Genomic DNA, 18883 nt, shown 5'->3' on the forward strand with positions numbered 1-18883 from the left:
CCTGTGTCCACCACCTTTTTCCACAAAGCCCCCTTATCTCTGTTACCACCATCCACTGTCCATCTGCCAGATTTGAAAGCACCCTACATATATCGACAAGCATCAAGATTCAATGATCAGTTTCACAGTCAGGATAATCACTGTCTTTTCCGGGAAGTACCACTCATCTTCATTAAACATAGAAATCGTGACCTTTCTCCACTGCCACCTCCCACCCCAATATTTGAGGTGAGATGTTTGCAGAGGATATTATCCATCAATTCAATCCATTGTCTCATATTTCTCTTCCCTCTTACTCACAGACTGAAAATATTCTATATTCAGTTACACAAATTTGAAAGACAGAGTTCAACTACTCAGAGCCTAAGACAGGGCTGGCAAACATGTGGATAAGCCCTGGTCCTCCCTCTTCTGGAGACAGGGTAGACATCAACAATCAATCACACTGTGTATTTTCCAGCTGATCCCAGAACAGGCTCCCAAACTCCTCTCCCAGCTCTCCAGGCAGCCATCATCCATCAGACAGAGCTGCCATTTGGGATGAAATCTACTTGCCAAGTTTAGGAAGCCTTAAATCAGACCGGGACTCTAAAACCATGTACTATGTAGAGCAAAGAGCAGTGCCCACTTGCACTGTAGTAAGCACTTTGTAGGCAGTGAATAAATACGGTTTTGTGACTTGTGCACAACATGCTGTGTTATATAATGTGTTCAAAAATTACAGAAGAACTCTAATTAAGTGGTTTGTTTGGCGGGAACAACCTCAAATTGGAATGTTCTTATTAATTCAAGTTTCAGTTGAAAACTCTGTACTTAAATTTACTAAAAACTCTCCAAAAATAACAGCATGCACTCTTGGTTTAGTAAGTATTATGTACTGTACGTAATATTTTGATTAATGAACTTGCACGATCCAGGGTTATAATTTTTCATGTTTTTATTACTGCTATTACTACTACTGCTGCTGCTAATGATGATATAATAGAAATACTAACTAACACGCACTGAGTACTTCCTGTGAACCTGGTACTCCACTAAATATCTTATGTGGAAGACTTCATTCCTTCAATGCTCACAGCGATCTTACACAGAAGGTACCAGTCCTGTCCCACTCTTACAAATGAAGAGGCTGAGGCTACTTGCCTAAAGCCATATCCTTCACCAATGGCAGACAAGGATTTGGACCAAGCCTCCTTTAACCATGAGGCTGCACCAGGGCAGTCAATGGGCTACACTGTGCTCTTTCCATCTGATGACAGAAAACCCATAGATGAGGCAGAAGTAGCTGTTTGGGTTGAATATAAACTGATTCTAGAATTAAAAAATCAGCAGATACTCAACCCAAAGACCAACTTTGACTAGTATGTACTTTATCATAAAAGGATAAAGCAACTCAAACCTCCTGTCAACTGGGGATCCAGGCTTTGGGAAATGGCTAATTCCCATTCAAAGGAACTGTCTCTAATGAATGTAATTACTAAAACAGAGAACCTGGAAGCTTTAATCTACATGGGAATGTCGTGAATGAAGACCATACTCCCAACTTCCTGTGCAACCCACAGGTGGAAAACTAACTCAAAAGCTATGCTGGCCGTGTTGCTTTGGGTTTTTTGTTTTGTTTTGAATATTGGATGGGTACAGAGCAGTGGCTGCTGCCTTTAACTATACGTATTTGCATTTACCAAATACCACTGAGCTGACTTCTCAAGCAAGTCACCTAACTGGGTCTCTCTTACTCTGAGCCCTTCCACACCCAAAGCCACTAAAACCAAGGTGACAAAAAGCTACTTCCAAATCTGAGTTCTCTATCACTGGTTGGAAATGGAAAAATGCATCCTGGAGTGGCAGAGCACTCGGCCCGCAGTCACAGCCAACGTCCCATTTCCGGCTTTGAGAACTCCGAGATAATTTGGCAGAGAGCCCACAAAGGTCCCACAACAAGGCGGACACGCCCTGATGGACACCGCGCCCCACTCTTCCACTTTCAGGGGTCAGTGTCAGGAAACCCCCTCGGCGGTTTTGCCAGCCCCAAAGAACCACGTCCCCTCAGGAATAAATAAGCTGTCAATGGTAACAAAAGGTATCAGATCTAGGAGACCAACCGAACTCTTCCAGTCTCCCAGGGGCCGTAGAGCCTCAAAGTACCTGGGATTATAGGTAAGGGGGCGGGGTCTCCCCACCTCTGCTGGAATCTGGTTCAGCTTTCAGTCCTACAGCAAAGCTGTCATGAGTCCATAAGGGAAACATTCAATTAAGAACTTTTCCTAGGTTGATTTCTTTGTTGGAGTTTGGAAAAAAACCAACACACAAGTTATAACAACATTACCTTTAAATGACCACAGGTCAGTTCCTGAGTGACTAGCCCATGCTGGCAGATAAACTCAGAAAAATCCATTAAAAGGACTAAAGGGAAACCACTGCCTTAAACTAGATTGCTCAGTTGCAGATGCTGTTGGTTTCCAACCTCCAACTCTCCAACCCCTCCTGCCCCTCCTCTCCCAGCCCCCCGAACCACCAATCAAAAACTTGGCAGTGGCAAGTACTCATCACTGTCGGTCTAAAAGCACCAAACAGAAGGGTTCAATGACATGTTGTTCAGCTCCAACTAGAGAGAGGACCCCAAAAGACAAATGGACATAATCAGAAGTGGAAAATCTTCCTCACATGCTAATAAGCATTTGCCATTCCAGAAAAAAAATAAAATTTTCACTAGGTTTCTAATTGGAAAAGCTAAGATCCCTTTTCACAAAATGGACAAACAGAATAATACAAAATTAATCACAGAAAAATAATGAACACAGGAATATGATTTATATCAGAACTTAGGTTTCTAGCTAACTGTGGCTAAAATAACACCCATTAAAACAGTTCCTACTGAAAGATTGATGAAACCTGAAAGGGTCTCCTGAGTTTACAGTTTGGAGGGTAAATTTTGAAAAAATTAACATTTAGCAGCTGAATGAATTATTTCTTGATCCTATTTTTTCAAATCTGCATTAAAATAGTGTTTTAAACTTTCATATATAAAGATCAGGAAGTCATGCTAATTTTTACATTAGAAGTGAAACATTTATTAAGAATCTAGACTTTTTCTATTCTGTCACGCATTTCTAACTTTACTGAAAAAAAAAACGCAATTCACTTCAGAACTTTTTATAAACTAAACATGAAAAAAATTTGAAGAAATATTCTTTAGAGTTAGGATCTCACATTGCTTCCTGCAGAACTGTTGGGGTTTTTCCGCAATCACTGTTTTCTGTTTTTGATCAAAAAATTGGAAAACACAGAAAAAAGACTCAATTAGTCTTACATTCCTGCAATGTGGAAACCACCTCATACTTTTATAAATAGTTGTCAAAATTTAGTTTCCTCAAATAGAATGCAATATTTATTTAAAGTGTCCTAATGCAAACAGATTTTTTTTAAGTCCCTAATTTCGTAAAGGAGTCCATGCCCTTGATTATATTTACTATTTACAAGTTTCAAATATCATAGAATGGAAAAAATATCAAATTTGGGAAACATTAAAATGAAGAAGAAAAACTGTAGTCAGGTGTCTTCACTTGAGATATTGATAAATCAGTCTCCCTTTCTAGCAATGGACCTTACTATATATTGACTATATTCCATATAATTCCACATCCAGCTGCTGATTTTAAGATTCAGGAAATTTGCCCACAGTCTTTCTAATGAAAGAGGGGGAATGCCATCAATCAGTCTTTCTATTTCAACTCTCATCTTGCATGCTGTTACGGGTGTAATTATGTCCCTGCAAAAGATGCTTAAGTCCTAACCCCCAGTACCTATGACTATGACTTCTGACTTATTTTGAAAATAGGATCTTTGCAGATGATCGAGTTAAGATGAAGAAGTCATTAGGGTAGGCTCAAGTTTATCTCAACTATGTCCTTACAAAAGGGGGAAATATGGACACAGAGACAGACATACACACAGGGGAATGCCATGTGGACACGAAGACACATCACGGCCCTCCACCTACGTGCTGAGGAGGGCCAGAGATTAACAGCAAAGCATCAGAAGTTAGGAGAGAGGCATGGAACAGAGCTTCCCTCACAGCCCTCAAAAGGAAGCCACTGAGTCAACACCCCAACCTTGACTTTTAGCTTCCAGAACTGTCAGACAGATTTCTATTCTTTAAGCCCCACAATTTTGATACTTTGCTAACGGCAGTCCTAGAAAACCAATACACAAGACTTCTCTGCCTGAAGTTCCCTTACAACTTTGTCCTCGGGGCCCCAACTTATTCCTGCTTCTCCTGATTATTCCTTATACACTCCCCACCACTTCCCTAAATGCCCTCCACGCCCTCCCATTCCAACGCCCTGCAGTGCTGTTCCTTGTTAGGGGTACCACTGGCATTTTTCACAGGGCAGCTCTTATGGGGGACTGTCTAGTACATCAAGCATCCCTGATACTCTCATTCCCCTAAGGGCGTGACAGTGCCCACAGTGGAGAAATTCTGCTCCAGGAGCCTTGAAGCCACCTGTCTGCCAGACTTCAACTGGGGGTCCCACTGTCTACCGCGTATGAACGCATTCAGGTCAGTCAACTTCAGCCTCTCCCTCTATAGAATGGGAATAAACCTTGCCATGCTTGACTCTGAGGATTCAATGAGTTAAAGATCCTGGCAAGCCCAGGCTTACCCTCACTAGCTCCTTCTGGCGTTAGAATCACTTATGAATTAAGGCTCACACCTACCTGGTCACATCCTGACTTTAACTGCCTCAGAACTCCTTTTAGAAGCTCCTGTACACAAGTGAAGCTTCACAAAACATCCTGTGGAGATGGAACTGATCACTGCATGTTTAAAATAGTTCTAAGTCATGCAAAGCCAACCATGGGTATGCCTTTCTACAGCTGCAAAGAGCGAGAGGAGTCTGAGCATAGTTTCTATCTGTTCCCCTCCACCCCTACCCCTACTTGAAAACACAGTTGCAGTCGTGGGCAAAGGTCCATGTTTTCCATCTCTGCTTCCAATTTCTTTGTAGCTTTCCCTCCCAGGGACGGCCCCCTCCAACATCCAGGGATGTACAGCTATAGTCTAGCTCATTTCACCTCGTCCCAGGGAAACATCCCCCAATCAGTCCTTCATTCTCCCTGAAGAAATGGCTTGCATCCCACGTCTTTGGGAGATGGAGAGTCAGCACTGATTTGTACCATGAAGGCAGAGTCTGTGTCTGTTCTCCTGAGCATCATACACACCTAGCACCCAACAGAGAGCCTGGTACTTAACAGGTTTTCAATGATTGTTTGATGAGTGTGTGTCAATCAATGTATGAGTGGACGCACGAACAAATACATTCAGGAGTCAGGAGATCTGGCTTCCATTTAAGCCTCAGCTCTGCACCGACTGACATAAATGACCTCAGGGAAGCCACTTAACCTTTATGCTCAAATCTTCTTCTCTGTGAAATGAGGTGGTTGGACTCACTAGCAAATCTCTTTCGGGGTTCGTCCAGCTCTAACAACAGAGCCCAAGAACTTGAACAAAGAGTGGAAAACTTTATTTCCTTTTTGAGAAATTTCAGGCAGGACAAGCAGGAGGGTAAAGGTTTTTTGAAATCACATACCAGGGGTCCCTCCCTGCCAGGCAGCACCCTGTTCCCTGCGGACAGAAGACTCCAGACAGCATGCCAGCCACAGGTCCTGAAGACATCTCTCAAGATGCTGAGCACCCTGGAGTTTGTTATTATGGGTTGCTTTCAAGGACTACCTGTCCTCAAAAGAGGTCCACAGGGACTTCTGCCACCTGCCCCTCCCACCTAAGGTCCCTTCCTTTCCAGCCTGAACAAGGTGGGCTCAGGCACTCTCTCCCCAGCTCCAAATCCAATTCAGTCCCTCTCCCTGCCATCTGCCTGAGGCTCCCACATGAATATTTTATGATTTCTGGCACATTTCCTCCTTATCTGACATCCTGCAATGCCTCCCTCTGCTGCCTATATTATTTCTATCTCTGGTAAGAATGTTCCCGAAAGAGGCATGTGTCCTTGGGCTGTACTTTATTACCGGTGGTTTCACCTTTCCTGTCTTATCTCCCTGCCTGCTCCCCACCTGAATTCCTCGAGGATGGAAACCACACCCTCTGCTATCCTCCAATTCCCAGAAGACCAAGACAGAACTGGGCAAAGAGCAGACCCTTCGAAAACGCTTGTTGAAAGAATAAAATAATGAATGAGTGAAATCACTGATTCTAATGTTTTTCAATTAGGAAGTCATATTAACATATTTCCTGGGTAAAATTACCAAGACCGCCCCTTTTGGGTATAGAACCAGAATAAGTTAAATTTAAAATGGTGCTTCTCTGACTTCGCTATTTTCTTTAGACTGAAATAAAATGTCCTTGAGTACGACATGAATGACAGCAAGATGATGGGCTGCATAAGAAATCTGATTTTTAGGAATCCATAGCATAATAATGGGGCATTACTTTTATTTCCTAGTGACAGCAGGTTGTACCTGGAGCTGGGGAAGAGAAAAGGACAATTATCCCTTAGTGTTAATTATTCCAATACCACTTTTAAGTGTTGAAGCAGGAGAGTTCAGGGAAATTAGAACAAGATGTGAGGATTTTCCCTAAACAGGTGGTTTGTTTAAATCTTTTGTTGATTCAGGCAGAGCATCTTTTTGGAAAATTCCTGGGACTGACTTAGCTGCTTAGTCTAATTCTAGTCACATTCTTTCCTTGCAGTTTAATAAACTTCAGCTAAAACCAAACTGACTCGGGAATCAAATTCTTTGTTCCTCCATGTACTTGCTGGTGACGGTTGGTCATCGAATAGAACAGAGCCAATGGACAACACAACATTGCTGGAGGGGAAACATTGCCACACCGTCATGACAGCGGAACTCGGCATCATGCTGTCAGCCCCAGTGAGCCTCTTCTGCTCAACAGTTGACCTAAATGATCCCATTCCACCTTAGGAGTCATTAATTCTTGCATATGAGCATAATCTTATCATTATCAAAAGTATCTATATGATATAATTGCAGAAGAACATAGGAGATATTACAACGGGTGAGACTCAATGACTAAGGATTGCTTGAGACCTGAAAAGATCAAGTACGTTAAACTAGATAACTAGTGTTTACCAACTGCATGTCTGTGATAACCAGAGTGTCTTCCAGCTCAGATCGATTCATGTCAGAAGACATACCATTGGGCGGGGCAGTGAGGGGACCTGAGACCTCACCAGAGACCTCTCACCACAGGATAAGAATAAATTCACCTTGATACTAATATGTATATTGTTAAAGTGAAGGAAGCTGTTATGAGGATTTATATACATTTACCCAACGAATGAAGTCCAACCATTTTGAAGCTAGAGTGCAATTCTGAGTTATTTATCTCAATCCTTCATTCTCTGGACAAGAAACTCAGGCAGAGATGAGGTACCTCAACCAAGCTCACATCACTCGTCAGAGCCTATCTCAAAACTTGGGTATCTTAAGTCTAGCTTCATGTGCAAAACACCTAACATTAAATTTAAAAATTAAAAAGGCACATAGCAGGCAGACAATAAATATTTGTTAATAGAACTGAGAAAACAGAGATGCGGGGTTCCAAAACTCTCCTGATAAACTACCTACTGACAGGATAGGCCAATTACCTCAAGTTTGACTTTGACTTGTCCAATGTACATAGTGTGGGCTTCTTAATACTATAAAACATCCCTTCTGCAATCAATAAAAGGCTATGGTAACAATTACCGAAATTTGAAAAAAATCTATCCACAAAACAGCATGGGTTTCCGCACACATGAAATATTGCTTCGGTGGAGAAATCTATAAAAGGCAGGTATGACTAAGCAGCCACAAATAACAAGAAACACCAGAACTATCAGGACTCTGCAGACCAGGGCAAGCCTGCAGAGAAAGATAAATTGTAGTTTCCCATCTACTTTTTCTAATGCAAAAGAGGGCCTTTTTTCCTATTAGAAGTTAATTCCTTTAAACAAACAAACAAACAAACCTCAGTGTTGTATTGCAAGCAACATTTTATTTCATCCTCCATCTCACCTGTTTCAGAAAGAAATTTGGGAAAAATCTGGTTGAGTTGCTGAGCAGGTAACTGGCCAGACCAAATTTTAAGCCATCAATATTGCACTTTTTTGTTATATTTGTATATATCTCACCAAAGAGCTTCTTAAATCTATAGTTTAACTCTTAGCTAAGGTAACCAAATCTTAATCACGTAAAATATTGCTACACGTCTTATTCAGTGGGCTATCAAGTATATTACTGAATTTTCCTTAAAGTCTGACATCTAGCTATGTAACTGCTTCTTAAAAAAAAAATTCAAGGATATCGACCAAACAAAACAGCTTAAAATAATTAAAATGGCCACAATTTATATATCCCTAAGGTGAAACTGAGCACATTATTCCATTACAGGGGGAAAAAAACAAACACATCACATTTACATATAGATGTAAAAATATTTATAGCACCCTAGGCAAAAAAAAAAAAAAAAGGACAAAACAAAAAACCCTGGCACTACTGGACAAACCTGGTTTACGTTCTCTTTGCTCAGGTACAAAACTGAAGAAATGCACTTGGCGGCGGGGCAAGGTGGGTGGAGAGCAATTCCCACTTAAACTTGTTCCATTCAGAAGCTAGGGGAGCACACCAAGCAGCCTAACAAGCGCCCGTACAAAACCTAACTGTGCTGAAAGTCCCAAATCGGCAAGAACTGACACCAAGGGAAGTGGGGACCCCCCCCGGGGACCCCCCTCATGAAGCTCTCGGACCACCCCTCCTCAAATTCCCAAGCCACGGAACTGGCGCTGGGGGCTTCCCGCCGACTCCATTTTCCTGCCGAGCTGTCTCCCCCTCAGGCGGTGCAGAGTGGGCATGTGGGTGAGTCCGGGGTCCCGCACCCACCGCTGCTCCCCGCCCTATTCATTGTTGTCCAAGTGCGATGGATCACCTGCCGGCGCGGGCTCCCGCGGCCGGACGCGCAGCGCGCCGAGACGCACAGGGGCGAGCGTCGCGCGCCTCCCTCAGGACCCGCGCCCGGCGCCCCCGACCCTTGCAGACCCGACCCGCGCAGACCCGACCCCGGCCCGCGGCCGGTCCCCTCGGTGCTCACCGCCACGAAGCCCGAGGAGGAGGCGATGAACACGCGGATGACCATCGTCTCGCCGCTCCGGGACGGACCGTGTGCTCCCGCGGGCTCGGGGCTGGCGCGGACACGGAGGCAGAACTCGGCTGAGAGCCGCCGCCGCCGGCGCCGCCACCGCGGGGCACAGCACTCGCGTCTGGGAAGATCGCGGGGATCCGGATCCCTTCCGCCGGGTCGGCAGATAAAAGCTCAGCGCCTCCCGGCCGCCGGCCGAGGTAAGGGGGAGTGGGGAGGGGGAGGGCGAGGGCAGGGAGCCGGCCTCGGGGCGTGATGGGAGTTGTAGTCTCTGTCCCTCCCTGGAGTGGCGGGTGAACCGAGCTCCTTCTAGCCGCCTCCTTCCTACGCGTCCATCCCGGACGCGCGCAGGTGCCTGGAGGGCAACCCGAGGCTGGAAAGCAGCTGTGACGGGGGTGGCGAGGATCCTGGCCAGACGAGGAGGGGAATAGAAAGCTAGGCAAAGGGGCTTGGCTCAGAGTCCAAGCTTGGGTTCTGTGTTGTGGTTTACTGGTTTGGAGCATCCCCACCCAGAAAAATCAACAAACACTGTGGTGCTGCGGAGATCAATCGTCTCCGGGCCGCCTGTGACCCCGCGGCTGGCGGGGTGGGGCGGGCCGGGCGCTTGGAAGGTGGCGGCGGTGGCGGCAGTGGGGGCAGTGGGGACCTTGGGGACGATGGGGGCGGTGGGGCTGGGCGCTCCTCTGTTTTCCCAGTGGCTCTGGAGATTACAGAAAGGTGATTCTCTGGGGTAAATGAGAGGGTTTCTTTCTGTGTAGACGCTGAAAATTAGAAGCCCAGGTGAGAGCACAACCGGTATTTTATTTTTCTAGCAAAACTGTAATTGTAGTAGAAAAGAAAATAAATACTAGGAAAATTAGAATCCTACTATCAACATCGGGAATCAGGACCCCACCCGCCCCACTCCCTTCCCTGCACAATGGCTTCGCCTCACTGCACCTAATATTTACAGTTGAGCCAAACCTGTACCTTTTTTTAGACCTGCTGCATATTCCAGCGCAGTCTCCCAGGAGGGTGCTGTTAAATAAAAGCTTTTATGTAGTTGCTAATAGTTTAGGAATACTTCTTTAGCAAGTGGTTTCTGTTTCACAAAAGCGCAAGCCTATTTTGTGAAAATGAACGTGTTTTCCCGGCAGTACTGTATTTACTTTCTTCCTTTCGGCAGGGGAGTTTTAGCAGAGTTCTGGGAACAATGTTAATTAATAGTTCTAGAAAGAAAGAAATTAGATGATGAGGTCTCTGGCTCTTTGGTGAGTTTCTTGCAAGAATGCTAATCGTTTTGAAGAATTTGTTTTTTAGAGCGATTTCGAATATTTCAGGTGTATAACCTTTCTTATTATTTATCTTAAGTCATTTCTGTAGTAGTGTATTTTTTATTTAGTACAATAACAGAAGGTACAATCCTAATGGGACTTCATTTCTTCTTACTGTTGAACAATTTTACCTATAAATTTTGCTGGAAATACTGTCTCTCTGGAAATGTGCTTTAATTTGGCTACCACAAATGCAGAAATGAATGTTTATAAATTTTAAAATAATTTTCTTAAAGTCAAATGCTGTATTTCCTGTATAAATGAAACTTCATAAAAGTCTAAATTTTCTTCCCTTTGGAGTGGTTCAGCTTGAATGATATGGTTAAACTCAGCAAATGGGAACCCAGAGCCTATGCTCTGAAAGGTACCAGAGTGTATGAGAAGCTGAATAAGTCATTTCCTGAGTCAGCAGAGCACCTACTGTGCGCAAAAGAAAGGCAGGCACAGAAATAGTGCCAGAACAAGACACACTGTACCAATGGAGTGTTGTGTGATATAAAGGAAAGAGAGGGAAAGGGTGGCCTTGTAGAAGAGACTTTGAAGATGAGTAGGATTTCTGCTGGCAGACAGAGGGAGTGCAGGATGGACTATGCAGAGTCTGTGAGAACAGCATGGAGTGGGTTTGGCTTCAGGAAGGGCTACGCGGGTAGGGGACGGTGCTGAAAATACAGCTTTGGATCAATGCAGCAAGGGGTTCTCACCGGGTTATCTGTCCAGCTCCTCGCTCTTTTCTGTAATCTGTTCCTCCACTTTGATCCGAGGGATCGTAGGGGTGGTGTCCCAACGCCCTTTCTGTTCACACAGCAAGACCCAAACCCCTGGACACAGCTGATTGCTCTAGGGCTGAGCACCTGACCTTGGCAAGGCCAGGCAACATCTCTGCCCTAAGGATTTGGAATTAGGACTAAGAGAGAGAGAGCTTGAACTTTAACTTGTGACATGGGAGCTCAGAGCTTTTAGAAGCCATGTTCCAACATGAGAACCGGAGAGGCCGAGGCAGGTAGTCAGCAGGAAGAGAACAACACAGCAGATGTGTGGAGGGGAACAGAGATGCACTTCTGGGAGTCCTGTTAACGCTTTAACCCAGGAGCCCTAAAACTGGCCTGTGTGTCAAATCCAGTTGGTTGTCTATTTTGTAAATAAAGGTTTATTGGAACACGTTACTTTTCATGTTGTCTATGGCAGAGTGACAGACACCAATATGGCCTGCAGAGCCTCATACAGAAAAAGTTGGCTAGTTTCCATGTTTATGGTTCAACTCCTATATCCCTTGAGGCCTGTGTCATATTCCTGTGTCCATATCTTAAAGTCCTCATCTTACCTAAGTCACCCCATATAGGTTTCTGTTTTGTGCAACTAAAAATGCCCCAAGAAGTTTGTACTTAGTTTGTAAGCATTCTGAGGAAGAGAAGGATACGGTCTGAGCTATGGTTTGAGATGATTACTCTGCTAATAGTTAGCTCTGTGCTCTCCACCCTGGGTGAAGAGGTTTATCTCCAGTGCTCATGTGCAGGACAAAATGTTAGCAGTCCAGGAACCCGCAATAGCCTGTCTGGGGTTGAGACCCAGAGAGTGACAGAAAGTAGAAGGCAATCTGGGATATCAGCTAAGAGTCCAAGATCAGCATCAGGGTATCATAGCACGAAGAGGATCTGATGCCGATCTCACAAGTAAAGTCTGCAGATAAAGCAGGTGGCTGAAACTTAAAGACAGTACTCAGAAAATGGAGTAGGTCATTAGGCATTAGGGAAGTTGCTCCTGCATTGCCTGAGAAGTAATCCCTTTTATGAGTCATCATAGACCATCTGGTGAGAGTAGGTTTTTTTCCCTTAGCTTTATTGACACATAGTTGATGTATAACACTGTGTAAATATAAGGTATACAACAGTGATGATTTAACATACATATATTAAGGTTAGTTAACAGACTAGCGTGTTTTAAAGCAGGGGTTTTTAACTTTTAGTAGTATGAAGTCTACAGATTCTTTCTCAAAAAAAACTTTCTAAGTACAGAAAATGAGAGATAGGATTACAAAGGAAACTACTTATATTGCAAAACAATTATCAAAATATTAAACAAAGTCACAAATGTTTGCTGCTATTACAATGGTGTGTTGCCTACATTCCTAATTGAAGACATAGGTAAATTTCAGTTACAGTTTAGTGAAAATAAAAAGATTGTTTTTCCTCTCATTCAAGTTCATGAATTCCCTAAATTCTTTCCATAAGTCCCTAGTGGAATGGGTACGTGTGGGTGTATGTGTGGGGGTGTGTGTGTGTGTGAGTGTCAAGAATCCCAAGTTAAGAAATCTTGGTGTCTGACTGTATCCAAATCTGTAAAAGCCTGTGAATTTGCCTAAGAAGAGGAGCCATGAAGAGTTCCTTGGAGAATTCCTCCATTTAAAACTTGGAAGGAGAACAGGAATTAAGGAGTGGAGGAGCAGGGGGAGTGGGTATAGCTCAGTGGTAGCATGCGTGCTTAACATGCACGAGGTCCTGGCTTCAATCCCCAGTACTGCCATTTAAAAAAAAAAAAAAAAAAAAAAAAGAAGTGGAGGAACAATCGGAGAAGTACAAAACCAAAAGAATACAGCATCACAGAACCCAAGAGAAGGGTTTTAAATTTCAAGAAGTAGGGAATGGAATAGCAAGAACACCACTGGAAGTCAAGGAAGGCGATAATAAAGATGGAGGCTTTGAATTTGTTAGGTAGGCAGCCTGAGTTCATATTCCCGCTTTGCCACCTAACATCTTGGGCAAATTTTGTCACCTCCCTAAGCTTTGGTTTTCATGCCTATATAATGAGTATAAATAATGGCTGTCACTTCAGATTGCTATGAAGATTAATTTTGCTTAGGATTTTCTCTTAAGTTATGCCTTATGGTATCTGTCAGCCCACAGCCCTGCTGCAGGATACTCCCAGTCCACCTGGTTACAGCTGTTTGGACCACATCTGTGTACTCCCCACAGTGTGACTTATTACAGCCTGAAAGTAATTTATGACAGTATGACCAGGCTTAAAAAAATACATGTTGGAGGGGGAGGGTATAGCTCAGTGGCAGAGTGAGTGCTTAGCATGCACGAGGTCCTGGGTTCAATCCATTAAAATAAATAAATAAACCTAATTATCCCCCACAAGATAATTTAAAAAAGGAAAAAAAATCCATTTCTTAAAAAAAAAAATACATGTTGGCCCTCTTTCAGGAATTTGCAGTTGGAAAATGGAAAGACTCAGGCGATTAGCAGTAGGAGTGTAAAGGAGCACGCTGCGAGTTGGGTTGGTGGGGATGCAAAGCTCTGAGCATGTAGAGGCAATGAGGGAACTGGTTGAAGAATAAGAAGATGCAGTCGGTCTGTGACAGGAGGAGAGGAGCTGCTATGGAAGGAGAAGTGGAAACCCTAACAAGGTGGCTGGTGGCCATCTTCCATCCAGTCTCAGTGCCTGTGAACCCACAGCTGCCAAAGTTCCTGCCCTTGGGTTGCTGTCTTGTATCTTCTGCTAGTTTAAAGGGTCTCTTTTCCTGGTAGCTACACCATCTAGACCAGAATACCCACGTAAAGTGCAGATAATAAATCATGTCCCTATACGGGTTAGGAAGCGACATAAATGAGGGAGGGGAGGTAGGTCCCAGAGCACAAGTTTTCCCTAGGAGGGGTGTAGTAAACTGGACAGCACGACTCAAACATTCAGATTTTTGTCTAAAATATTCTGATTTTTCAATGTGGACTTGATGTTTAAAAACTGAGCCAACTAAGCCAAAACCATCCGCAAGCCGTGTACAGCTCTGCAGTTCTCCAGGTTTCTCCCTCCCCTGTAACTAGAGCCCTGAGCCCAGTGTTTGGCGCCCAGCAAATCCACAAGAAGCACTAGGCACTATTATAATAATGGTTTGTTATCATCACTGACCTTTGCGAGAGCAGGAGGGTGGAGGCAGAAGCCAGATTGCAGCTGCTTGAGGATGGATGGCTAACGAGGCAGCAGAGGCAATGATCTAGGCTTTCTGACTGGCCGTTGAGGAGTGATAAGAGGGGAGGAATGCAGACAGAAGCTTGCAGGGGAATTAGGGAACCGCAACATTCTTCATTCAGGTTTATCTCCCCATTAAATGAAGAGCTCTTTTAAACAGTCTGGAGTCACAGCTGTCCAGATTTTATTTGGGGATGGAATTGAATTCGATTGTTAATTCTGTTTTCTCAGGGCTGCCCTGTTCTTAACATCGCTTAATCCAGTACTACATAGCTTCCCAAGAATTTAAATTTTTTTTAATTGAAGTGTAATTGATTTACAAAGTTAATTTCAGGTGTACAGCAAAGCAATTCAGTTATATATATATATTTAGATTCTTTTCCATTACATGTTATTACAAGAAATTGAAGATAGTTCCCTGTGCTATACAGTAGGTTCTTATTGTTTATCTATTTTATATATAGTAATGTGTATCTGTTAATCACAAATTCCTAATTTCTCCTTCCTTCACCATTTACCCTTTAGTAACCATAGTTTGTTTCTGTGTCCATGAGTCTATTTGTGGTTTCTTTAGATTCCACATATAAGAGATATCATACGATATTTGTCTTTCTCTGTCTGATTTACTTCACTTAATATGAAAATCTCTAGGTCCATCCATGTTGCTGCAAATGGCATTATTTCATTCTTTATTTTTACAGCTGAGTAGTATTCCATTGTAATATACCACATCTTTATCCAGTAATCTGTCTATGGACATTTAAGGTGTTTCCATGTCTTGGCTATTGTAAATAGTGCTGCTATGAACATTGGGGTGCATGTATCTTTTTGAATTGGAGTTTTCTCTAGATATATGCCCAGGAGTGGGATTGCTGGATCATATGGTAAGTCTATTTTTAGTTTTGTAAGAAATCTCCATACTGTCCTCTATAGTGGCTGCACTGGTTACATTCCCACCAGCAGTGTAGGAGGGTTGCCTTTTCTCCACAGCCTCTCCAGCGTTTATTATTTGTAGACTTTTTAATGATAGCCATTCTGACTGGTGTGAGGTAATACCTCATTGTAGTTTTGATCTACATTTCTCTAGTAATCAGCCATATTGAGAATCTTTTCACGTGCCTGTTGGCCATCTGGATATCATCTTTGGAGAAATGTCCAAGAGTTTAACTTTGTAAGGAAGGTCAATAACTACGCCATGCCTGTCACAGTCCCTGTTCTGCTCCAGGCAGCTGCCCCTCTGAAAGCTGAGTTAGCACATTTGGCTGTCAGTGAGCCACAGATTTGTGGGAGAGAGGTTATAAGCCAAAGGGCAGGGGTAGGTCAGAGTGATTAAGAACCAGGCCTCTGAGTCAGACCTGGATTAATGTCACAGCTGTATGACCTTTCTTAGGTGGTTTATGTAACTTGCCAATACCTCCAAGTACAGGGGGTAGGGAGGACTTAATGGAGAAGATGTGAGTTAAGTGCTTTTCACTCAGTGCCTGGGACATAGTTTGGACTCAGAAAGTATTACCTATTATGAATCATGCAGAGTAAATCAGAGAATGGCCTTCATTTGCATAAAGCATATGAATCCTATAAATATTTCTGTTTCATGTCTGTGATTGGAACTTTCTAAATAACAAGGATCTGGTTCGTCTAAGACTCTTTGTACAGTGCCATGTTCAGTTCAAATACTTAACAAAATCTTTTTGATGTTAATGAAATTTAGAAGCCGTACTTAAGATAAAAGGAATATTAGTGAAACAAAGCAGCAATGAAGTCAAATAATGCAGCTAGAATTGCATAGAGAATCCATCCACTGCTTTTATGTGGCTTCCCGGGGCCTGTCCTGTCTATTCTTAATAAAATAAAATCCTAATTAACAGAACCATACTAAGCAATCCCAGAATTGGATGGAACTGTCAGCACTCCTGTTTAAGCACTAGAGGCAAGTCATAGAGCAAGGAATTAGGCTTGAAACCAACATTCAGGACATATCCTTGAATCAGTTCACATTCAACCCAACCAACAGAGTGCCCTCTCCTTTCTCACAGGAGAAAACACTTTCATTTCCCTGATGCTTTTGATCCAGGAAAAATGGGGCACAAGAGGATAGCCATGTGCCAGGTCTTGGGCAAGTCCCTGGGATGCGCCCCACCAAGTAAGGGTCTTTGGGTTCGTGCAGGAAAGAATTCAAGAGTGAGCCATAGTTGAGTAAGGGTGGATTTATTCAGAGAGATGCACACTCCATAGACAGAGTATGGGCCATCTCAGAAGGCAAGAGAAAGTCTGAGATATGGGGTTGCTAGTTTTATGGGCTCGGTAACTACGTATGCTAACTAGTGGGAGGATTATTCCAGCTACTTTGGGGAAGGGGCTGGAATTCCCAAGAACTGGGCCACTGCCCACTTTCTGACCTTTGATGGTCAGCCTTGGAACCTTCATGGCACCTGTGAGAGTACCATTTAGCATGCTATTGTATTACAATGAGCGTATAATGAAGCTCAAGGTCTACTGGGAGTTGAATCTTCCGCCATCTTGGTGCTAGTCTCTGTGTCACTCTTTCAGTGGTTGTGCCCTGCCCCCTCTCCTCCTGTCTCACCTTGTTCCCACTCGAATATGAAAAAAGTTAGGAGAAGAGAGCTGAAGAGCGGGAGCCACCATCCTGGAGCTGTATTAGAACTGTCACAAGGAAGGTCTGAGCTCTGCTGGGAACCACAGGAAGGACAGGAAACCTCTGTACAGTTAACATCTCACAGCTGTAGTCATTCAGGATGTGTCAGATGCTGGGCTGCGTGCTGGGGACTCAGCAGTAAATCACAGTCCTGACCCTCATGGAGATTATAGCTAATCAGGAAGGTGAAAACTGAACAAGTGTATGCTAGGTGCTTGAAGGAAAAACTATTTTTATTGTTTGTTGTTGTTTTTAATCTTGTAGGATTCTCCTAATCGACTATTTTTGGTGTGTGTGTATATATATGTATGTATGTATTTTTTTTGGTTACCTTTTTTAATTGAAGTATAGTCAGTTTACAGTGTTGTGTTAATTTCTTGTGTACAAGATAGTGGTTCATTTATATGTATATATATTCCTTTTCATATTCTTTTTCATTATAGGTTACTACAAGTGTTCCCTGTGCTATACAGTAAAAACTTGTTGTTTATCTATTTTATATATGGTAGTTAGTATCTGCAGATCCTGAACTCCCAATTTATCCCTCCACACCCTCATTTTCCCCACGATACCCTTAAGTTTGTTTTCTATGTCTGTGAGTCTGTTTTTGTTTTGTAAAGAAGTTCACTTATGACTTTTTTTTTAAGATTCCACATACGGTATTTGTCTTTATTTTCTGGCTTACTTTACTTAGTGTAACAACTTCTAGGTCCATCCATGTTGCCTCAAATGGCATTATTTTATTCTATTTTTTATCACTGAGTAGTATTCCATTGTATAAATATACCACAACTTCTTTATCCAGTCATCTGTTGATGGACATTTAGGTTGTTTCTGTGTCTTGGCTATTATAAATAGTGCTGCTGTGAACACTGAGGTGCATGTATTTTTTTCAGATTGGAGTTTTCTCTGGATAAACGCCCAAGAGTGGAATTGCTGGACCATATGGCATGTTTGTTTTTAGTTTTTTAAGGAATAGATGGATGGATAGACAGAGAGAGAGAGAGAAAGATAGATAGAAAGAAGAAATGTTCACATATTGAGGTAGGGGGAAGTCATTCTGGCTTATACGTAAGTTAACCTGAATTTTTTGCTAACTGAAACAGCCTGTTTGTGGCCTATCAAACTACATGGTACGTCTGCTTTAATTATTAAAGAAAAGGGAACATTGACCAGAAGTGACAAATGTCCATGTTAAAAAGAAAGATTAAATGCCCCTGCTCCCGGGAAGTCAGCGCTGATTCTTCCTCAATGATAAGACCCCCTTCCCAGGTGTCAAGTCCGTACTGACTCAATGTGTATGTGCCGGTCTGTTTATTTTTTGAAACCTTGAAGAAGTGTATTCCTGACTTGTTCAATGTTCTTTTTTCTGACAAAATAGAAAACTGTGCTGAAAACCCTGCTTCTCCAGAGCAGTTTCACAGAATAATCTGGGAAGATGGCTTCTGGGCTATAGTTCTTTGTCTGGCTCAAATAAAGCTCTTTTCTATTTCTATTACAGATTGTTTATTGATGATTTTCATTGTGCATATATATATGTATCTCCCTAGGCACCCCCCCTCCCAAATTGTATGCCAGGTTGGGAGATGATATCACAATAACAAAATAAAGGTTAAGAGTTGATATTGCTTAAATATCTAGACAACACAAATTAGAGGAACTCCCAATACTCTACAATATTTTGGTTATTAGTTCACTACTTTATAAATGAGTATCATATTATAATAAACAAAAATTTACATTTAGGTTGTTGTTGAATTCTGAGACTATTTTGATTCCTCGTGAATACAT

General features: G+C 42.8%; 1 protein-coding gene across 1 annotated transcript in view; it reads right to left on the reverse strand.

Moving 5' to 3' along the window:
• SH3BGRL2 (SH3 domain binding glutamate rich protein like 2) overlaps positions 1-9241 on the reverse strand; it is a 59650-nt gene extending 50409 nt beyond the window's left edge. The window contains exon 1 of the mRNA XM_031455966.2: positions 9110-9241. Within this exon, the coding sequence (XP_031311826.2) occupies positions 9110-9154 (45 nt within the window). The 5' untranslated portion in view covers positions 9155-9241. The remainder of the gene's footprint in view (positions 1-9109) is intronic.
• Positions 9242-18883: the final 9642 nt, after the last annotated feature.

Source organism: Camelus dromedarius, chromosome 6 (genome assembly GCF_036321535.1).
Source record: "Camelus dromedarius isolate mCamDro1 chromosome 6, mCamDro1.pat, whole genome shotgun sequence".
Classification (NCBI taxonomy): domain Eukaryota; kingdom Metazoa; phylum Chordata; class Mammalia; order Artiodactyla; family Camelidae; genus Camelus; species Camelus dromedarius.